The sequence below is a fragment of the Diadema antillarum genome, unplaced genomic scaffold, assembly GCF_040938485.1.
Source record: "Diadema antillarum isolate AM-2024a unplaced genomic scaffold, OU_Dant_1.0 seq00001234_RagTag, whole genome shotgun sequence".
Classification (NCBI taxonomy): domain Eukaryota; kingdom Metazoa; phylum Echinodermata; class Echinoidea; order Diadematoida; family Diadematidae; genus Diadema; species Diadema antillarum.
Window position 1 is genome coordinate 2,229,534 of NW_027272022.1, and position 24,802 is coordinate 2,254,335.

A 24,802-nucleotide genomic window follows, 5' to 3' on the forward strand; every position below is an offset into this window, starting at 1 on the left:
TACCATCCATCTGTGCATGCACAAGATCAGACTTTAACACAAGTGGTAATAATCTTGCTTGCAAATCATGAAAAATACTCATTTGGTTAGAATGATATGAAACATAGAACTTCATCTACACTGTAGACTTCTCTGGAATGATATCAGAAATGCACATAATGCATCACATTTTACCTTTGACCAATGGCAGATTCCTACACTCCTCATTGGGCATACATTATCATTGTTATTCACCATAGAAAAGAGAAAGAAGTACATTTAAATATATTGAGCAAACAAAAATTAGAGTTTCTGTCACACTCCAGGCTGCATTTAACAGTGACAGACACTACATACCCTTGGGACGGAAAACTTTGAGATTAAAAATGAAACCATGGTAACACAACTTGAGAGTGGCTATGTGGCTATGCCCAGTCAACCATAAAAATGTTTGCAAAATTGGCACGTACAATGGAGAGAACCTGACGGGTCCCCCCCCCCCCCCCCCCAAGCTTCTCTGTGCAATCCTGGGAACATCTTGAGAACTCACTCTACCTACACTCTTTCATTTGAGTGAGTCATAAAATGAAAATGCACATAATAATGTCCACAGAAGGGCACTGGATGAATCCTCGATCATGATTGGCTGATGGCGCCGTAAAAGTTGAAGTTAGGTCTTTTTTTTTTTATCTGTTGCAATGTCCACTCTTCTAATTGTGTTCAAAGCAAGAAATGCTACGCCCACTGGCTATGATGCAAGGAACTGACCACTTGGAAAGAAATGGCTAATTTTGGTGGATATTGTGCTCCGCTACTTTCCTGCAAAATCCACTTGCTTATTTCAGGATCATAATTTCTGATATAGTCAATGATTTGTCACAATATAACAGTCAAAGTAAAGTGTAACAGGAAAAAATGATAATGACAAATAACAGATGATTGCATTTTCGTAGTGATCTTGGAATTTTCATGAATTTTGGAAGGATCATTTATATTTTAGCAAACGGGGTCATGAGTTCAAGCGGCGCATATTTGCGGTTTGCATATAAAATGCATACCAAAGAGCGAGCTCTGCTCAAGGAGCTGTATAGCTAGCTGGAAGCCGATGAGGTAAACACTCTTACCTTTTTTTTTTTTCCTTTCTTTCTTTTTTAGCTATCATTGTGGAATTGGGCATATCATTGTGGAATTGGGCAATTTTCAGCATGCTTGTATGGGTGGAAATGAGCTGTTTGGCAGAGGTCTGCGCTCTCACAGTGTTTTCTTCTTCTTCTTTTCTTGTCTTTGGTTTTCTTGTCAGAGATGGGCATACCCTATAATGGGAGATTGAGGGTGGGAAGAGTGATATTGTCATCACAAAAATACTGCCCCAAGCAGTGATAACTATTACAAGTAATTGTGATCCTTGTATCAAGCTCTAACCCATTGAGGACGAGCTAATTTTTGCTATAACACACATTTCCCATAGATGTTTACTTGGATATACTCGGGACTAGTCTGCAATGGGTAAATAGCAAACAAAATTGAGGAAAAGACGGTGCTCACAATGATGAAAAGAAGAGGTCATTTATCAGACACACCATAGACACTCACTGAGATAATGGAATTCTTATGCACTTAATCACTACATCATTTTGGCTAAGCCACTGAAATGCAAAGAATATACCAATATTAGATATTTCCCACGAAATGAAACCAGAGAGAATGAAATCAATTTGTGATAAAAAATCTGCATTCATTTTCTGAACATTGCAAATAATTCAATTCAAAGAACTCAAAGAAGTTCCACTCTGACAAGAATATCAATGTAGAAATTAAAAGTTTGGTCAACATTGTTTGTGCAAGATTCCTTGCAGTCCACAAAATATATAATACAATAAAAAGACATTCTGAAATATCACCATCATTACACAAGGAAATGTAATCATTAAACACTTTCCACTAACGTCACTTTGAACTTTGGCAATGTGCTTACATGTACATACTCTTACATCAAATTTTACAGTAATTCAGATTGACAGTAAGGAGATGATATTCTAATGGTGACTGGCTTCTTACAAGGGTTACAGGCAGCTCATTACATTTCAGTGTGACATCGTCAGAGCTCACACAGCTGACATTCTGCAAGGGCCTTCTACCGCTACTGAATTTAGACAATTAAGTTGGCAGTTATCCTCACTTGCAAAACACAGTGACAATCGAGAACGGGGACAAAAGCATGCCCAGTGCAGCTTTAAATAGAAGTCAGGAAGTGACATTTCTTGGATCCTGATACAATTCCTACAGGCAAACAAGCAAGCACATGTTAAGACCACAGGAAGGCACTACTGTGTAGTCAGAGGAAACCATGATAATATAGATAATGGATAAAGCACTAATGATTTCACAAAATTTGAGAGTATTGCCACCCTATCCCCCCCCCCAAAAAAAAAAAAAAAAAATGCTAGAAAAAAAAAAAAACCAACCAGAACAAATGCAAGAGTAAAACCAGACTGGTACAAGTGCTCAGACTGGCTTGAATTCTATGTAAGTCAGACATGCTCAATGAGAATACTGCACAAAGCGAAACCACCAAAGTTTTCACATGAATACAGTGCAGGGACCAACCTTGGCGGACACGAAGCACTGGAGATGCCTCGGACATGCCGACGCACATGCATGCCACTCTGCTCCGGACTGGGCATTGTGGAACATTCCACTTATGGTGACGACAAGTGAGAGGTAATGATGAAGGAGAAGGGAGGAAAAAAGAGAGAAAAGGTGGAATGAGGGCAAGTTGGTGGGAAGTTTATGATGTGGGGCTACTGCGTCTTCACTCTATTTCCCCAAACTCGAGGAACAGCGCCCTCACATCCAGCATGGAGGCCAGGTCTAGGATTTGCTTGTGCAGCAGGGTGCTCTCCAGAATTTCGTGCCCAAGAAGGTTTGGGAGGCAGCGAGGGTAGTAGCTCTCGTCCTGTGAACAGAAAAGGCAGATTATGATGGAGTGTGTGAAAATTGACGATGCTTTCCCCTTGATGGAAACTTTCTTATCCGCTGAGAGGTACGTGAGGCTGCTGACAGTAAGGACACGTTCCTCTCATCGCCATCACATTTGGTTAATACTACAGCAAAGGTCTCGACCCTAGCTTGGATACCATTGTGATGGATGTTGTTGAATTTCTTAACAATATTTCTCTTTCCATCGTATATTTGGAAGAACCATCACATGTGATGCTGTGTACTTGCAACATTTTTCATGTGGTACAATCCGTCTATAACAGTTTTTCTTCACGCTGATGGAGTCAAAGAATAGCAAATGCACACCAAATTATCCTGAAGCAATTGAAATCCTCAAAAAACTTAATAAAATAAGACTTTGGATAAATTCTATTGCACACAATAAAGCCTTCTGAGAGAAAGAGATGGACCAAAGTGTAACATCTCTTGCATTCACGACAATAAATAATCTAACATAATCCAACAATCGTCAACAATCGTGTAGCCACTGGGCATTCCTGGCTAATGTTACAGCAAGACTTGATATCATTAGTCAAAGCGCAGAGACCTCTGCCCAAAATCAAATCTAATCTAAGTCTCATGCATCATACCTTGGCCAAATACAGCACGTCAAGAAAATGTATAGACAGGCTTCTTTTCTTATTTTATTGTATTAATAAACATTTATGGTGATTTATTTAAATTTCAACACATGACAGAATCAACACACAATTGCATCCATCCCAGTAAAATTTTTCTTTGACTAAGACAATCTTTGACTTGTGCAAGGTCGATTCAAGCACAGTTGACTGTATGTTGAGAAATGCCTTTTTTTTATGCAGTATGACACAGTATCATCTAATATAATAATTACTTTTATTTTCATTACTATACCATAATTGTTACTACCAGATGGAGTAAAAATATCATCACTGTTTCATTATTACCAAGAAATTGCACAGTAAATAACCTTGAATCTGATTACACTTGTGCTTTCTGGCAAGCAGCCGAAGGGTCTCGCAAAAATTCCACATGGGCCACCTACCTTGAATCCCCGGTGGTATCGCAGCACGGCATAGCAGAAGATGTAGCGAGTAACCAATAGCCGAAGGAACTCGTCACTGAAGAACTGCTTGTAGACATGGTCTGCAAAAAACACAATTGTTTCATCAAAAATATGCAGCACACTTGCTCTCTTCACTAGCAAATCTACACATGCATTTACAATTAAAAGGAGTTCGATCAAATTTCATTACACAACTGGGGAATGGTTCATAAACTTCAGTAGAAGCCCAACAACTTGTACTTTCATTTTACGTCGGACTACTGTAGAAAATGTGTTCCTTGTCTGCTTTTCTAGCTTCAGTATATGAACGCACTGCTTTGGAAAGAAACCCACACATTGCTTACGCTGAATGAATTACAGCTCACCACACAATCGGACAATCGGTCTCTGAGATCTCAGGGTGGGGGGGGGGGGGGTCAATTTGACCCAATCCCCCTCCCCTCCACCCCCACACCCCAATCAAAACTGCTCTGAAATAGCCAACTTGAAATAGTTGGGGAGTGGGGTCAATTTGACTCAATCCCCCTCCCCCCCACCCCCCCCCCACACCCCAATTAAAACTGCTCTGAAATAGCCCACTTGAAATAGGGTTAAATCAATTAATACATTGACACTAGTTTGGGGACAAGTACTAATATCCTTCAGGCGAGCAAAAATTGCCCATCTGGCAAAGGGAAAGAAAAAAAATGATGTCACACCTTGTCCTACTGAGTTTTACACCCTTCTGCCTTTATGTGATTATCAATTTTTTCCCCACTTTTTTTGTTGCTGTTGTTGTACTTCTAGGACGTATCAGGACAATAACCCCCCCCCACCCCCCCCCCCCCCCCCACCCCCCCCCCCCGGCTAAATACTGGTTAGTGATAAGATTAGAGTAAAGATTAGGGTTAGGATTAGGTTTAGGGTTAGAGTTTGAGTCAGGGTTAGGATTGGCTTCAGGATTAGGATTACCGTTAGGGTTAGAAGAAGGGTCTAGGGTAGTTGCCCAGGGGATAATTGCCCTAGCCCCCATCTAGGGAATTCATACTGCTGTTGTACCTATTGTCTTGGACTTGACAATCTGCATGTGGCCCTCCAGGATAATCTTCTGCACCATGGCCTGGCAGTTGTCCCAGAGGAGGCGGGGCACGTCGGTGATGTCGCAGACGTAGCAGAAGGCGGCCAGCGGGGCATGGAGGAAGTGGGTGAAGAGGTTGCCCTTGTTGGCCGCGTTGTCCTGGATGGTGACCGGCAGCTGGACAGGCGACATCAGGCAGATGTTGGGCTGACCAAACAAGTTGGGAATGCTCTAGCATGTGTGAGCAAAGGAAGGGCATGGAGCGACAGACATTAAGTATAATATCGTTTCAAAAATCACTTCGGTGCAAATCACATTCCAAAATATGTACAATTTAATATCACTACATCTCCCACAATCCCTTTCCCTTCTCCCTTATTATGGACAGCAGAAGATTGTGTGTTGAACAAGGTTGAATTAGAGGGCATGTAGATATGGTGTTGCTTTCAAACTGTCTCTTTATTTTGTCCCCTTATTACACTCAAAAGAACAAAATAAGAGACATGTCCTATGTATGGAAAGAGCAATTGAACGGGTACATATTTTCTTGCACTTTTATGTTCTCATCGTGGTATGTTATTTCATAATGTGAACAGGAACGCCACTGATATGTTGATTCCCAGTTAACTGGCAAATGCAACTTGCTTTCTTGACAGATACAGATACTGTACTTACATTGTACAGCTAAGTAACTCATAGTATAATGAAAAACCTAGTGCAGAAGTCTCTACAAAATGGGTGTTAATTCATAGGGTACCAGTACTCCTAACTGGATATGACACCTATGTACATAATATGATGCAAGTTTTCAACCTTTTTATGAGGTCCTCTAGTTAATTGGTCTGCACAATCTTATGAGAATAAATGAAGAATACTGGACTATTTGTAACTGCAAATGTGGAAATTTTAGCGGTGTGGAAATTTTGCGTATTTATCGTGACATAAAGTCAACGTGAAAATAAAAGTGCGCCAATATCTGTGCTTCTAATATATGTAATAACATTTCATCACTTTGTTTTTCTGTGAAATCAAAAACATGCAAAATTCATTTCATGAGGTTGATCTCAAAACATTACTCATGTGACAATTTCCATTTTTACAGTAGTCCAGATTTCAGTGGGTTGAGAGATGTAAAGAACATACCGTGAAGGCGTGAGCATTGGGGCTGTCCACAATAATGAAGAGCGGTTTCCTGGTAAATGGGTACAGATCCCCTGGATGAATACTGCGAAGAATCAAAACAATCCGCATGAGAAATATATAAAGATGGAGCAACAGACACTAATAAACAAACACACATATAAACAGCTGCCCTCAGACACATGGAGAAGTATCAATACCCCATTGAACATAAAAAGGAAATTTCTGCACACATTTCGTTGTTAGGCACCCTAGTGGAATGAATGCCATATTTTGCCTGTAAGTACAGTATGTCCCCAAAAAAATTACAACTGGATTTTGGCATTGATAACTTCTCATATGATTAAACTGTCTGAATGCTATTTCAGGGCCTTGAAATACAACATCTTAGCTACATTTTGCAGAAAACCCCATTCAGTTCGGTCAAGTGGTCACAGAGAAATGTGGATCTTTGTAAAGCATGTCATGGATCTGTTTCTTCCAAGTTTAGCACTTGGATGCTCTTGGAGCTGCATGTCAATATGTGAACACAATGGACAAAACTTGGAGGGAAGGGATTCCTAACATTCTCTAGAAAAATCCTCATTTCTCTTTGACCACTGAAGCAAATCCGATGGGATTTTCTGTAAGATGTGGGTAATACGTGTACATTATAGTTTTATGCCCTGAAATTGTATTTGGATTGACTCACTATTTCCAAAGTTATTGTTGCGGAGGGTCCCGTTGTAATTTTTTTGGGGACATAATAGATGGTATATATGAAAGGTGTGGTGGTTAGGTATGACAGCATCATTTGAATTCCTGCTGGTACAAATGCCGAGAGCATCTTGTGTTAAGATCTCAGATAAAGATATTTAATAAACTCTGCTGCATTTAGACTGTGATTGAAATTCTCTAACAACTTAACCAAACAAGACAAAAGCAATCATTTATTAACCACACTGTTGAATTCTAGAATTTCAGAAGATATTAAAATCAACTGCTCGGTGCAATCAAAAGTTAGCACACAAATAGTGTTCATCCATGTGAAGTCATCTTATATGGCTGCCTACTGTACATGCATCAAAGCACATATGGAATAAACACAAATGACACAATTGTGAATTGCTATAATTTCCACATATTGGTGGACTACCTACCCCCCCCCCCCCAACAAAAAAAAAAAGTATGCCTTGCATGAGTATAAGCTGCCATAGAATTTGGTGGACAGTCTCTGCAATTATGTTTTATTGAGTAATTCTTCAAGTAACAATGCATTCCTAGTCTGAGGAAGAAGAAAGACAAAATAACAGGACAAGAGACACCCCCCCCCCCCAATAAAAAAAAAAGAAAGAAAGGAAACATGACCAGGAGTATCCGCTTCCATTTTAACAGGCTGGGGAAGAACTCCACACCTTGAAAGCATGGCTGACAATATTTCTCTCACATACTTCAATCACATATTCCTCACAAAATTGATTACATTCTGATGCTAGGATACTCACCAGTGGATGTCCTTGAGCTGGGCAGAGCGTTTCACATGGTTCTCTCCATTCTCCTTCTTTGGGTTGGTGGCTACCCCGCCCATGTCATAGGCCCCGTCGCTGTCTGGCTTCCCAGGGGCAGAGGCGCTGGCAGCCAGGTACACCAAGAGCACAGAGTTTGGTGGTAGCTCCTGGAACGTGCACAGTGACATCGTGGACATTTGAAGTCTGGTTAATCATTTTATGTGCCCAAGTATTAAACTTGCCAAGCACTTCCATGAGCATCTAAAAAGTTTCCCAAATTTGACTAGATTGCAGACTGACAAAGCCCATTCAGGTGCAGCAATGTGCGTCAGTTCAAAACGAAGGACTATTATTACAATCATCCTCATCACCATCACCATCACCATCATCATCATCGTCGTCATCATCATTATATCAAACTATCATGACACAACAGCAAAAGAACCTATGTTTTAAATACATCACTGGTACATTCTGGTATGATCTCACACTTTAAACTTGCAGTAACAACAGTCACTACTGATTAGAATTAGAATTAGAATTTTATGTTTAATTGAATATGAAAATTTGATTAGAATTTATCTTTGTTTCAGGTGACAACTAAAGCCCCAGTCAAATATAAACATGGATCCTCAAGGATCTACATGATGATCCGGGGAGTTCCGGGACAGCTTTGCCCTGGATGGAGCGTCGACGAGCGTTGATGGCTGTACACACGGTATCAACATGGCAGCTACTCGGATAAGGCCAGAACAGCATGGCATCTACACGGCATCTACACAGCACTCACACGCACCAACTCGGCAGCTACGTGGTGGCCACACGGATCATTCCAGATAGCTCTGCCAACACGGCAGTCCCCGGCTGATGCCGGATGTTTTTGACCTCTAAAAGTTGCCGTGTTGGCCTTCCAGATGTCCAAGGATGCCTGAGGCGTCAACACCGATCTCTCCCCAAATCACCCTAGATCAGATCCGGGGTGATCCGGCATGTCCATGTGACTGGGGCTTAAAGACGCATTGAACGCTTTAAGCAACCAGTGGAAGGACAGCTTTGAGTTCCCTCGGGAGGACTAATCTATGTAGATAAAGAGCTTTGCCTTCTGGCAGAACTGCTGCAGCCAGGGGACTCAAACCGGGGACATTACAAGTGATAATCAGTGGTCTTATCCACTGAGCTACACGTACAACAACTTCATTGCAGCTAACCTCTGTCCATACACAACATAGTTCAGTGACTCATCAGTCTCAAGCCTGAGATATTTTGATAACCAGGCAGACACAGTCCCAACCAAGCCATCCTTCAAGTTATTCAGAACGCCTACCTTCACTCCTGCAGACATGAATGTGTAGAACTGGTCAAATGATGGCTTGTACAGGAGATACTTGTGAGGGTTCTGCCGCTTGATTTGTGTCTGGTCCTGCCAGCAGCAGGAAAAAACAGAACAAAACAAAAGGAAAGGAAGGCTGATGATCAGACATATGAAATTTCAATTACCGGTATGCTTTCCACAATCTGGATGGATGTATTTACAACTAAGGCCTAAAATAGTGCAGTACTGGACCGATGAAAGCATTGCCACATTATGTTTACTTGAAAATAAGATACATCCAGAGGGAGCATTTCATGAAGCATTTTGGTCAGATATTTCTTCAACAAACTGTTACAAGCTACTGAAATCCTTGCATCTGATTGGCTGAGAGCAAATTTGTCCGACAACTTTGTCGGACAAAATGCTTCATGAAATACCCCCCAGATTGACACCTGACAAAGTCACCAAACAATGATTTCCTTGATTTCAGAGTTCTACGATTTGTTTGCTTGGCTTTGCCCGACTATACTGCAAATCTTCATCAGAAACAGGAAAAAAGCTGGCAACCTGATGACAACATATTTAAATATTGAATATCAAATCCAAGGTTAAAATACAGTCATGATCAAACTTTCAAATAAAACAGTTCTACTAACAATGAACCATGTTTCATTAAAAGGGAAAAATAGTGAATTCAATCATACACACATTACCCCTGATATTTAAATAGAATTTCAAATGTGGATAGAAGATACAGCACTGTAATTAATACGTTGAGGATGCACTGATTTTGCTACAACACGCATTTCCCATAAACATCTGCCCGAGTATACTCGGGATTCGTCCTAAACGGGTTAAAGACATCTATATGGAAATTGTTCACTTTTCAGCTGAATATCTTTCTGACTTCTCAGATTCAAAGTCTCTGTTTATGAGGGTAACATGGCAACATATGACAGATTCTGAGTTGAACTGTAGTTTCTTTCTTCCCCTATCCTCCTCCCTTCTCTCCTTCTTCTTATTCAGTCTCCTCTTCTGTCTCTCCCTGACAGTTTGTTTTCTCTCCCCTCCCCCTCTTGATGGATCACAAGTCTTTTTACATCCTGTGGTGGGTAGGACACACAAGAGAATGGCTTCGCTACCTTGACGCTGTTTTCGTCTCTCAGCGTAGGTTCCCTCTCCAGAGTCTGCAGCATTCTGTACATGTCCAGGGTCAGCTCGCTGAACTTCACCTGCAACATCAAGGCAACAGGAGGGTAGTATGCAAATCATGAGGATGATGGTGGAAATTATCATTTCCAAGGTGCTTTTCATACCGACCCTTCTATCACCCGAGGCGTTATCAGAGCAGTTAATATTTGTTTTATATACCTCATCGTTTAAGACTTAAACAAAATCTAGGGCTAGGCAAACATGAAGCAAATTCTAACTCAACTGTTAGGCCTAACGCTAGCCCTAAAATCCGGCCACAGTACTCGCTTGCATGGTTTTCGTGCATTTCGTAGACTACCCAAAATGCACGGTAATCACTCACAGTAAGTCACATGGCCTTCGGCGAGCTCCTGCATAAAATCTTGGCAGAAGATTAGAGTTATACATCCAGTTTCCCGTCGCTCGTGTTTTAATTCGATATTTCCAACATGCTGAGATTTGTCTCTGCTTCGGGAACCTAAGAAATCCTAAAGACAAAGTGTACGATCTTTGATTCAGCTCATTTCAAATCACGGAGGAGCGCTCGATCATCATGCCATGTTGAAACATGCCTGCTGTGCGCTAGTGCGATGATTGTGCATGTGTTGTATACGATGCGCATAGTGAACGTCCTTGGAGGGGTTGCGGACACCGTGCGCGAAGTCTAGTGTACTTGTTATGTGTACAATAGTCGCGGAGGGTTTACGAATTCTATCACGAGGATTTTGACTTACTATCACGAGGGTTTTGCCTTTCTATCACTTACATGAAAACCCTAAGGCAAGAAAGACGGGACTACACCTTGTCACGTGACATACTTTTGACCAATCAGTGAAACGAATCTCACTTATGAGGTATCTTGTTTACCAAGGCCTTTAACATGATGGGGCATTCTTCTACCGCTGAACATCTCAGCCCGCCCCCATCCCATCCCAGTTGATCAAATGAACAAATTTATGATGCCACTATTATTACTGTCCCAATCAGCACTCAAACTACTGCATAAGCTGTTGTTCTCGCACACAGATATTTTTTTTGGGCGAATGACAAGGTCAAGGATATTTTCGCGAGATGTTATTTTCATGATTTTGACACCTCGGCTATCACTGGTGCGCTAGCGCCTGTCAGTCTGAGATATTTTTGCATGTTGTTAAATTCGTGATCCAGTAGTTATTTGCGAAATTTGCAAAAATTAACCCTATTCCCACCGGGGGGGGGGGGGGGGGGGGGGGGGGGGGGGGGGGGGCATTTTGGCCCCCCTCGACGTTTTGCGTGATTATCCCGCAACGCGTGATGCTCTTGCCGCGACAGTTTATGACTTTTTTCTGTCAAGTATCACGCAACTTTTGAGACCAAATTTGTCGCTCCCAGGCATACCGTTTTGAAGCCACGCCCCTTTGAAAAAAATTTGTCGACCCAAAAATTGCTCAAAAATATGATTTTGTGTACAAATCCAATGTAAATTGTGTTTTTGCAATAAATTCATATGAAAATAAATATTTCTACTTTCAATGGCTGATGATTCATTTTAGCCTGATTATGCTTTAGAAAGTTTCTGCGACAAATTTTGACAAAAAAAAAACAAAAAAAAGAGTAAAAAACAAAGAAATACATAAGAAATTCAATAAACAACAAAATAAATAAGAAATAATCATGAAGCTGAAATTTTGCTTGAATATTATTGTTGAGGATATTGAAAAGAATATGTTCACCAAAAATTAGAAGTCTTGGAGCTTTATTCTTTTATCTAAAGGCAAAAAAAATATTTTTGCATAAATTAGCATGAATTAATGAATATAAAATACATTATTTAAAATTTGAAAAATCTAACTATACAGTCTTGTAGATTACATTGGCCTCTACCTTAGAGCGCATTTCGCAAGGATCGCGCGATCAATGACCAAGATCTGAAGGGGGGGCCAAAAAGGCCCCCCACCCCCCGGTGGTTTCAAGTCCCTCAAAAAACCCGGTGGGAATTAGGGTTAAGGAATTCTGACACAAAAATTTAGCAATCATTCAGTCTTTTTAATGGAGTTACAGGTGAAAATATAAATTCCACGCATAAATTTACATAATTAATTTACTAAAAATAGAAAATCAGTATTTTTCTAATATGTGACCATGTAATCTCGTAGTTGACATCCTGCTCTATGTTCAGGAAAAAATTTTGCGGCGATCACGCCATCAGTGACCGAGATCTAAAGGGGGGTCAAATTGACCCCCCACCCAGTAAAAACTTGGTCTCAAATAGCCCAGTTAGAATAGGGTTAAACCCTCACAAAAAAAAAACAGCTTATAGGACCTACAGTATGCAGAAGGTAGAAGGTAACCAACAAGAAAATAAGAACAGCTGACCTGGTGGGCTGAGTTGCCCACAATAATGGCCTCCTGCAGAGTAAGCTCGCTGGTGATGGACGGGTCTTTGGCGGGGACAATCTCCTCGGTGAGCCGGTGGGTTTGGACCTGGGGCGAAGCCTGCTCGTCCAGTACCCGTATGCCCTCATCAGCCTGGGTGGGTGGTGGGAGGTAATAACAGGGCCATGGTTGATATTACAGATCTTATACATTGTGCCTCTCCTAGCCAGGAAATCTGCTTGGCATCGATTGACTAAACCGTAAAGGACGATTTGATTTTGCTACAACACTTATTTCCCATAGACCCCTGCCTGAATATACTCGGGACTCATCCTCAACGGGCTACATGAATTGTATAACTTCTACCTTGCCTTCAGATCTCAACATTTTGAAAGTAGAATATACACAAAAATGTCCATGCTCGTTCAGAAGAATAAAGAGGACGGGTGTATAATGTTTTTCTCTCTTTTCATAATATCAAGATTCATGAAAATTACAGGTACTGTTTTACTAATTGGGTCAACATTTCCTGCTTAAAGATTTTTCCATGGCCACTTTGTGCGAAAGAGTTTCACTAGCAGCAGAGTCAATAGCATTAAATACGCCTGAATGGAGATAGGATGAAACTGTGGCACGCTCAATAAACTTTGCCTTCTGAGATATTGTGGAATGACCTAATAGACATTGACCCAAACAGTCACATTGTGAGCAGAAAAAAGTGCTGCTAAACCCAATCATCTGCATCAGAGACCTCAGTAAAAACAACATACAGATGTAGCTCTTGCCTTATGCTTTTCCTGTTTCATACTCTTTAGTCTTCTAGATCTATAATTGGTCCTACTGCTCTGAATCTCTCATCACTGTTTTGCATTTTGGATTTCACTTTGTGCAGTCATTAAAATCAACCTTAAAATGAAATGGGGTTCCACTTCACACACTAAAATGTTAACCTTCTATGCTAATGCACTATACAGTGGACACCCCAAAGTCCTCAGGACTGGCAGTGTTCTTTCATTACATCAAAATTTGGTTATAACCGAACAAATAAACAATAAAAAACATTGAGCAGATAATGTTGCAGCCCTAATTTTAATTTTGTTGTAGCCGGAATTTTGTTATAATTGTGTTCATTATAGCGGGAGTGCACTGTACTTGATCAGTGGAATAAATGGTCGTAGATGATACAAGCATGACAGCTCACATCTATAAAGGCCTCGATTTCACCCAGCACTAGGTCCCACTCCGGCTGATCCTCCGCATTGTAGTTGGATCGATATTCTTCCAAATTCCTGCTCAATTCCTGTTGGACATAAGAAGCAGCAAAAAATATAACATACATGCATTCAATCAAATTGGACCTGTCACATTCATGCAAGAAGAAAAAAAAGCATTCTGCCAACTTCGGCTGACCATCAGAACTTAACTCTTCGGCAAAAGGAAGACAAGAAACTTTTTATTTTTTTCTGCCAGACTAGGAAAGCACCACAACCAATTGACACAGATCTATGGAGGACTTGCCATTTTCTCCTGAACAAAGCACAAACACACACACACATTCACACACAGACACAAATGGATTCTCCGTTATTTTGTTCCAGGCAAATATAGAGATGATTTCACAATGCAATGGATGGAAGTAATACTTGCAATGGATGACAGTAATACTTTCATTGCATGCTGAAGTCATAATACGAACGGTTCTGCAAATACTATCAATACTGTTATGTTTCAAAGTTGATAAAATGTATAAGAGTCACGTTAACACAACAGAAGCTATCTGTACAATGGTCACACTCATTAAAGAAGACAAACTTGACACCAACCTTTACCAAGTCCTTGACTAGATCCATCTTGCGTAGTAAAAGCCCGACCACAATCACTCGTGCGTAGTACCGCAATTTTTTGACCATAAGTTCAGGACTAAATATGCACAGCATTGGGAACAACATGAAACAACATTTTATCACAAAGTACATTTTTAAGCCATTTCAGATGGACTATGTCGCATTGTTTTGGATCTTGTCTATTGGTTCAGTTGTAGAACTAAGACTTTCAAGCTCAACTAAATGCCAGCATTATAAAAGATGCAATTTGTATGCTGAAATTCACAAAGGTACACGTAGTCCAAATCTATACAACGTATGTTGCAAATGGACTATGCAAATTTCAGTTGCATTATATGAACATGTTCCACTTATAATGACATAAAGGTACTAACAAGATATAATAATCAACATGTGCTGTCATGTGCATATTTGGTGGATGACAGTACACTTTAAGTGTTTTTTTAGCTGATAGATTTGATCTTGAACCATGGATTTGATTCAAATTGCCTTTGTGAAGTCAGGCCCTACTTTCCTTTGCACAAGTTATTCTTTCAGGCCCACATTAGTCGGAACCTGTTGCTAGAATAGTCTCGTGCATTATTCACACATACTTGAGAAGTTCTATCTTTCAAGCATAAATATTCATTACCACTGTTGAAAGAAGAAAACAGAAAGATTTAATCAATTAATTGTGCAAAAAAAAAAACTAGCTACACTTACCTTTTCTCTCTATTAACTTTGGAGAAGTATGCCCTCGCCCTGATGGCAGAGTAGAATGAGTACGCTTCATGGAGGTAATTGGTCTCACTGGTTCTTAAACTGCAAAATAAAAGCATGAATTTGGACCTGTTAGTGAAACATTTCAAAGGAATTCCACATAGTACAAGTTTTGAATGGTAAGACAAAATCTGCATTTAAAATATTTTTGAAAGCTACATTATGTATATCCAAAGACCACAAGCAACTGCATCACATGTGGATTTCCCAATGATGACTCTAAAAATTGACAAACCATACTCCTGAGCTGAAAACACACACAAAAAAGGGAGGAAACAAGGCAAACACCATGCAATGTCTTGCCCACATATCATAAGTTGTGATTACAGTGTTTTTCAGTGTTAGTTCACAAACCTTTGACCTTTGACCTTGTCAGAGATTACTAATTGATAGGTACATTGTATATGAACTTGACTGGCATCTTCAGGCAAAGTACTTTTGGTAAACATTTGGTGGTCATACAATATTAAAGCTGTGGAAAGTACACCACAATACTACACTTGTATACATCTGCACAGTGCTTTAATATCATGCAAAGATTTACTGTACCTATCAATGTTGCCACGGTTGTTTTTATTGCTATACTCATCAATGTTATCATTACCATCACTATTACATTTAATATCAATTTCATTACATAATCATCAATCTTCCTTCTTTATCAGCCATTATTGTGACTATAGCATCTTCACTGTTCTCATCATCACAAGCAGCACTATACAATTATTCTCATAAAATCGTCCTAGTGACGGGCATGCTACTGTGTGTAGGCGAGCAAAAACTCCAAAGTAGCATTCTCTCCAGAGGGAAACAATAAGAAAACAGGAGCAACTGTGCTGCACTATGGGGCTACATCATCACTTTTGATGTCATGTTGCAAAATTTATAGTGCTTTTGGTGTGACTGACAGTCTGTCTCTTGGTATGAAAAGGAATCCCCATCTGTTGCCTAGCAACATGAGTGCAACACTGCTCCATGTCACCTCAGCCACATCCTCCCCTGCCAGGTGGTAGTCACTTCCTCCTGATCAATAAATCACTCTGCACATCTCCTACTGCACATCCAACACTGGCACTAAGTGCATCTCATTTCATAAACAACCTTGCATCTCATGAAACAGCGTTGCCATGGTGATCTGGCTTCATCATCCACACTCGGAAAGCTACATCACTGGTTCTTTAATAGAGGGCAGAGTACATGACTTCTTTTTGTCTTCAGAGTGATTTTGGAGGTGATCCAGAGCTACAGATAAATTTGGTTACTGAAGTACATTTTGAAATAACTGGCAAAGCGCCATTTGAATTCATACTGTAGGTTTACTCAAATTCATTTGGTTTTGTGAAACACCACACTTTGATTATAAAACCTTGCTACAGACCAGATGGAATACGGAATGTTAAGTACCATTTTACATGAGAATGTAAAGGTTGTTATGTTTTATTTCCATTAAACAAAATTGAAAACACATTTATGTAATGAATTTGGTAGTGCAACCTGATACACAGCATACACTATCACCACCCTCTTTCCTCTCTTAATTAGGAAAAAAAAAACAAAAACTTTCAATACAAGGACAGTCTAACAAAGGTTGATGGTCGAAGCCTTCCATGTTTAGAACATATTGTGCGCAGGTGTTCACCCCACAATAGAATGTACTCCACAATGGTCTCTCCAACCTTGGCATTTCTTTTCTTATTTATATAGCTACTGGTGACTTAATACTGACATGTGATGTATCATTCTGTAAAATGCAATCTCTTCCTGCATCAATGGCATTCATCAATTTTTCATCTCTATAGGTGAATGTCATTTAACAAATAACTGAAAATTTAACCGTGGTTTGCTCTGCGATTAGCATCATATGCATGGTGGCGAGCTTTCTTCACCATTTGACACAGCTGTCCCAAAACTACAACTTAATTACAAATAAACAGAAACTACCCAAAATCTCTGATCTCTATATTGCATTATCATGACCTTCCTATTGGACTGAGATATATTACGACACATATGTGGGACTGCAAATATATGTGACCCGCTACAACAAAATGATCCTAAAGTCGGGCGAGGTCGATTATTTGAAAATTGCATGACACAATTCCCTAATCTTTCTGCTTTAAATTGATATACAACACGTCTTATAAAAATAATCGGCTGCGGAGATATCGATGTTTAAAAGAGAGCATGTCAAGACTTGTGGGAAATCACTGTTTCGAGAAAAGCGCCCTAAAAGTTCTCCTTGCGACGCAATCACAATCAAGAGACACGCAAGTCAGTATTCACCTCCGGACAATAGAAGTTAAGCCCTAGCAACCCCCGAAATGCTCATTCAAACACAGCGTCGGCGGTCTCCTCACCGACCAATCAGTGACCAGGATGTCAGGAGAAGCGGCTAGGCATAGCTCAACCCGCCCGCACGCACCAGTCGACTGGGCAGAGTGCGAGCTTCACGCTTCGGTTAGCGGCAAGCAGCAAACTGACCAATGAGAGCACTCTGGTCGTTGTTAGGGGCGGAGCCTATGTGTGGCGCTCAATCCAAATGTTCGAACCAGTTTCTGCTTCGTTGAAACGCCAAAAAAACATGGCCTAGAAAAACGCTATTTTTTGGTCTTTCCTTTCATCATTTTGCTTCAAAATTTCGACAGATGATAGAAGACATGTCAGACTCTAATAATATGTCAAATTCAGAAAATCCTAAGTTTTGACCAATTTTGATGCTCTAACTTCAAAGTCGATTTGCACGGCTTCGACCGTGCGCGACTTTAGGACCATTTTGTTGTAGCGGGTCACATATTAGGCACATAAAGGGTTTAACCCTAACTAGGCCGGGGGGAGGGCTTCTGAGGCCCAACCCCCTCGACGTTCCACGCAATGTGTATCGCTATCGCAAAAAGCTATCGCCACAATGTTTCATGACTTTTTTCTTTCGAGTCTCCCGCATCTTTTGACACCAAATTTGTGATGCCCGGGCGCGCGGTTCCGAAGTTGCGCATAAATATGTACATTGGGTGCATGTCAGATAAAAGAATTGCTCAAAAACGAGAATTTCTGTACAATTTCAATGCAAACTGTGCTTACAAGTTACAGGCAAATTTCATAAAAGCATGATTATTTGGGGGTTTTATCGATTAAAATCAATCAATAACATATTTTCTTGTTCGGAACAATGTCGGGGACAAATTTTATCGAAAAAACAACAACAACAACAAAAAAAAAAACATTAAGTCAAAAGAACAAAAAATACATAAGAAATTCAAAAAACAATTTAATAAAAATACTTTCAAAATTTTTTTCTGATGGCACAATTTTTTTCTCTTACATTTGCTAAGGACACGAAAAAGAATTTACACAAAAAATGTGCCTGTTTTGAGCTTTACTTCGTGATTTATACCAAATTATCTGATTTCATGCATCATTATGCATAAATTAGCATAATTTAGCATAAATGATAATTTTTGTTAAAAATTATTAATACTTCACGGTACCGGTACTTTATTAGGTACATGTACAGCAGTGTGTGTGCCAATTTTTGTTGCGATCGCGCTGTCGACGGCCAAGATCTGGAGGGGGGGGGGGGGGGGGGGCCTGGGAGGCCCCTGCTCTATCATCTACCTAAATACAGTAGCCCGGCCTAGTTACGGTTAAAAAACAAGCTATGATAAATATATACTATTTTGTACATGTACATGTACATTGTACAACTGTAGTCATTCATATACATACAGACAAGTATATCATCAGCTGAGATATAATGTCCAACTGGAAGAAGGCAAAAGCTGTCTGGGTTCTGTGACCAACAGAGTACAGCTGTGTAGCATTGCTTGCCTTAACACATCTTACATTACAATCACCATTCATAACCTGCCAAAAATATTTTTTTCCTTTTGTTTCCAAGTAAACAGTTTTACGAAAACGATTCACGGATGATAAATACAGAAAAAAAAGTCACTATACCATGATTACAAAATCTATGATATTACGGTTTCAAAATCAGATCTGCCAAACAAATTTGACTTTCCCACAAATATTCAACATTTATTATTTTCTTTTTGCCAAAATGTAAAAGAGGAGTGGTTTTCTGACCCAATGTACACATAAGAACACAGATCTGAGATGAGTAAGGGCATTCCTGACAACCAAAACATTGAGCTACAGATTTTAAATTCCTTTGACTTAGATTGTAGAAGGCATCCTTTTTATTCTTTCATCATTTGTGTAATTCTATAGAATATGACATAACTTTACTCAAGTTAACACACATTTATGTCTCTGTTACTGTATCAAGATATTGTTATCAAAAAGATGCTGTTCTGTGCTCTTACATCAAATTTCAAATCATTGCTCCCATAATGGCTTAAATAGTCTCAGAAAAGTGAATATATACATGGGCCCTAGAAAGCTATTCATAATTTGTTTGTTTTTATGTATTGTTTTTGTTAGTCTGTTTGTTTTGTGTGTGCATTTAATAAACTGAAATAAACAATAAAATACATAGATATTAATGAACAAATTACTTCAGGATAATCAATTAACAAATAGCTTCAGAATTGTAAGAACTTATGATTGTTAGTGGAACCAGCAGCACTCGAAATTAACAAAATTAGTAACTAAAAAAAGTGGGGTAGGCAATGTTATCTATCAAAAGAATAGAATAAAATGGTCTTAAACTGAATGTGGGTATGCTGTTTGGGCTTTGTACAATCTGTTTAATCCAAATCTGAAAAAAAATAACTGATAATGGACCATCAAAATGCTGGTCTTCACTTTCCCTTCCTATTTTTTAACAAACTTCACCTTTCCTTGCACGTTTGTCAAAATAACTACATGCATGGTTTGTTTTGTTGTTTTTTTTCACAGCTTTAAAGAACAGCTGCATTGTGTATTCATGCTTTCAGCAATAACAAAAGCTATTATTTACTGCAATTGATCACATTGTCACTGACAACTCACTAGTAGTGGTAGTACAGCTGACCAATCTTGGAGGCTATTTCACCAATCTGCCACCGCTTCAGTCCATACCTCAGATCAAGGACTTGCCTGCAAGAAAGGACAAGATACCATCGATTCAACCCCATCCATTCTAGAATCAGCTGGGAAACCCAAGACTTTGTACATATTGAAAAGAGCAATCAGGTTTGTGAAGGAAGTGGGTTGGCATTCATATCAATTTCCATTAACCTTTACAGGAACATTGCCACTTCCTAAGGATCACATCCTCTTCATCATTGCATTACACTCCAATTATCACCTTTTTATCACAAATGTCATGGTTAAAATTCCCTCACCTCGTCAGTAACAAGAGAAAAATAAAAACTCAGGGCAGCGTGCTCATCACTGTATCTCAAAAAGTGTTCTAAAGTCTGGAAGAAAAATTAAACATTGCCTTTGCTATCAACGAGGAAATTCACAAACAAGGTTGTAAATGGTGCATCCCCCCCCCCCTTTTTTTTTTCTCTCTCTCTCTCTCTCTCTCTCTCTTGTTAAATGGGCATCAGAGTCTAATAGAGAAGGACAACTTACAACTTGCAAAGAACACAGGCTTGTGTGTGGGTGTACATCGCATTGTAAGCAATACCCAGTATTGAGTATTTTCTCATCTTTATGGCAAAGGCCAATTTTATATTACATAAATGACACACAACTTCACTGTGCAAGTACACTTTCATTCTTTTGATGCAAAATACACAGGTAATTCACTTTTCCATCTAAAAGTTTGCTTCAATATCAATAACTGTACACACATAACAGTGTACAAAAGTATGATCAAGAGTCTAGAGCACACTATTCAGGCTCGCACGGTCAATATTTCGCATTGTTCGATACCGTATCCATGCAGTAGACATTGTACTACTTGACTACCTTCGCACAGGTGGATTACCAACTGTCCGGTAGCTTTCAACGGGTAACAGAATCTCATTTGGGGGCATTGAGGGCCTCTCTAAGAATTGTATGGGAGGAATGGGTTAAATGAACAACTTCAATTCTTAAAAAAAAAGGCTCCACAATTTTAATTGAAAAAAACTATGAACAAGATTTAACAGGCATGTGCATCACTGCACAATTTATACTTAATATGAATTGTCTTGATACATATCTGGTTTTTACAGTTTAAAAGAAAAACCTTAGCACTATGAGTGGGAAAAAATTCCTGTGGTTTAGTGTAGCTATTGAGCAAATCCTGAACAACAGAAGTAGGCAATTTGTACTTTTTGAAACACGAAGTTTCATTTCATAACTTAGCAAATTTCCTTGCAGCTACATTCCAACATCTGTCACACTGACCACCACGCGTTCACAATCTCATCTACATTGTAGAAGAAAGCAATGTACCCGTAGCTTTTTAACAGGAGTGACCAAGTTCAAAGAAAATTGCAATAGAAGTTTGTCTTCATCTGCTATTTAAGCTTCCAAAGCAGCCTTACAAAAAGCAAATATCTGACACAAGTCAGCATGGAAATGATTCAAAACTTGGAAACTCTGCATGAAACTGACATGAAGACAAGCTTTACAATGTACAAGTAGGCATACTACGTACCTGTTTTGCTGCTGAAATTTCCACAACTTTGTGTAGACATCAAATGTCCTTGCAAAATATGATTGCCACTGTTTATGTCCATACTGAGGCAAGTCCCTGGAACAAGAAATTACCATAATATAAAATGGCCATAAAAAATGGAATATAAATTATTATACAAAATTACCATACAAAATGGAACAACAAATTACCATTTCAAGATTGCACAACAGACCACAGAGTCTACACATGCATTGCATTCAACCAGATATTCCTAATCCTAATCCGATTTATCACAGGAGACTACACATCTACTATCAGTACAGTCCCTGCTGTTGTATGTATGTTGAGTCACGAAAACTAGAAAAGCACTCTGAGAGCGTAGACCTCTGCCAAGCAGCTACTTTCCACCAATGAGCTCTTCCCAAAGAGATTTTTCTCCTTTCCACCACTGGGGAAAAGCTCTTTGGGCTCTTCTATAGAGATCAGTGATTTCCACCAATTATACGTAGGTATGTACATGCTGAAAAATCGCCCGATTTCCCAATACAGAAGCCTTTGTTACGCGTATGAAACTTTAGTGCGCGTATGAAAACCTAAAAAATGTGCAGCTTGAACTCCAAAGTTTATTGATTCTAGGTTCTACCCGCCAATTTTTTTTTTTTTTTTAATCCTTCATAAATTCCCATCGGATCATATCCATAAGATACACTTCTGTTAACTTCTATGTTTACCACATGTGATTTTCCCAGCTACCTACACAGGAAGGCATGACCATAAGCTCAAGTACATAATCCCAACCGCGACCATAGATGCGTTCAAATTTTCCTTTTTTCCCCCAGCTGTTAGAACCTGGAACCATCTGTCAGGACCTGTGGTCGCAATTACCAACCCATTAACATTCAGAGAGGCTGCTCTTCCAGTCATCCGAGTGATGCAACCTCCTGTTGGGTCACACACGCTCTAAGCAAAGAGGCATGTGGTTTTTTTTACTAGCACTATGCACCATCAGTTTTATTGTACATTAGTGACATTTAACATCATCCTGTTCACTGTAGCAGTCAATTGGGTTACCTCTCAGTGCAAGGATAAAGAACACCCCTTGTTAGAATAATGGATCAATCGGGGCAGGTTTAAATGCAAATTGGGGGGGTCCATCGTTCCGGTCCATGATTGGCCAAAGAAGGATCGCTGCAGAGACTGAGACAAGGACTGAACTGGTTTGAACACGTATGGTCAAAGCTTGGTCTGAATCGGTCTCCATCTGTGTTGTACTGTTAGGCGAGATCCTGTGCTGTAGGTCAGCAGGTGAGCTTGCAGGGTTACTAAGTAGTTTTGTATAAGTAACTAGTAGTTTCGTAGGGTATTTTAGGTGTAATTTTAGTAAGGAGTGCAGCTGTTGACCCGCTCTGCCACAACATTAGCGCGTACAGCAGCGCTAGCGTCTTGTAGTACTCTCACCTGGCGTAGGGTGGGAGCGTAACTACAACATCACCATGTCACCTCTCACTGACGCACGACATTTCTACCATCCCGGGATAGTTTCAAGGAACTGCTGAAAGGGATTACTAGTACTTCAAGGTTCAAGGTTCAAGATCACTACCAAAATTCAATCATCTGTTTAATACTCGCATCATTCTCAACTTTTCCTGTAAGTTTCATCCATATCCGGGAAAGAGTTCCTTATGCCCCCCCCCCCCAATAATTTGCACAAAATAGATAAATTACAATTTTTTTTACTAATAATACACTAAATAAAGGTTATGCCATAGACCTTTATTTAGTTTATTATTTAACATTACAATGTAGTATCAAAAAAATAGTAATTTATCTATTTTGTGCAAATTAGTGGGGGGACATAGGGAATTCTTTCCCAAATCTGGGCTGTTAACTGCTTTTTGAGTTATTTTGCACACGGACAAACAAACAAACAAACTGTACCCGGTACTAAGCATAAACATAACCTCCTCCTCCCTTTATGCCCTTGGCGGAGCCAGAGGTAATGAATGACTGGAATAAAATCTCCTATGAGTCCTAATCCTACAATCAAATTCGGCTCAGATAAACACTGGCACTGTCACTAGCTGAGGTGTGTTAACATCTAACACGTTAGCATCCACCGCATCTGGCACTACCTGGCAGTTTTCCCTTGAGTAGACAGGGTTTAATAGAACTAGATCTAGACTAGACGAATAAAAGTACCTATCCAGATTCTACACAACCTTATTGCCGACAACATCTCAACATCACGATTTCCATGCTCTGGGACTGTGAACATGCATCTCAGTCTCTGCACTGTAGCTGTAAACTTTACCGTACATTCATTGTGTATCCCACGCACGTAGCATCATGTATTTTGTTTACGAATTTGGGCACCTACCTAAGACCATTGAAGAGCTGTTTGGATTTCTCGTGCAAGTAGTTGAATTCCTGCACAATTTTCCTTTCATCTTCTGTAATGGCTGTTTCACCGTCAGTCTCCATCTGGTATTTCTGTTGAATTTTCTCTCGACGCTCGACGCGATCGATCTTGAAGTACAAGTGCGCACGGATCTCCTACGCGACTGTGACACACATTCACCAGCCAGCCGTGCAGATGCCGACCAACCTACTACGCTACGGCCTGTGTTGCAGGGCCGGGCTCTCGTGCAGTGGTGGTGATCAGTGTACGTGTGGATTTTTCTTCTCGCATCCAATACAATACAGTAAATCAAACATACACACACGCACACACGAGCACACATGACGATACCCACACAGCCCACCCGAAATGACTCCCTGTGCGCTTCTGCATTGATTTTACTGAAGTACAGTACGCCATCTGGCTTCAATAGACTGCTTTTCTCTACCACTTGTTCTGCGTTATGCACGCTCTGAAACACCAACCGAAGATGGTTTGGTAGGAGGAGGCGCCACCCGCATGCCATTCTCCAAGACGGAGAATCCTAAGGGCGCCACGGCAAAGTAGAATGGCTCCTTAGGCCAAGTTTTCGTAAGGAACTGTGCTCCCGTACAGAAGAGATCAAACAGCTCAAAGCACAAAAAAAAAAAAATACAAAATACAAAATACAAAATACAAAATACAAAATACAAAATACAAAATACAAAATACAAAATGC

The 24,802-nt window shown here is 39.9% G+C and overlaps 1 protein-coding gene across 1 annotated transcript; it reads right to left on the reverse strand.

Annotated features, from left to right (window-relative positions):
• Positions 1-2,791: 2,791 nt before the first annotated feature.
• Positions 2,792-24,188, reverse strand: LOC139745104 (protein SCAI-like). Its single transcript, XM_071655524.1, has 14 exons — positions 24,064-24,188; positions 21,705-21,800; positions 20,120-20,206; positions 15,113-15,211; positions 14,390-14,486; positions 13,768-13,866; positions 12,567-12,719; positions 10,163-10,252; positions 9,033-9,128; positions 7,706-7,875; positions 6,225-6,306; positions 5,063-5,312; positions 4,004-4,104; positions 2,792-2,935 (listed from the first exon to the last, which is right to left on the reverse strand). The coding sequence occupies exons 1-14, from the start codon at positions 24,165-24,167 to the stop codon at positions 2,792-2,794; spliced, it is 1,668 nt and encodes a 555-aa protein (XP_071511625.1). The 5' UTR covers positions 24,168-24,188.
• Positions 24,189-24,802: the final 614 nt, after the last annotated feature.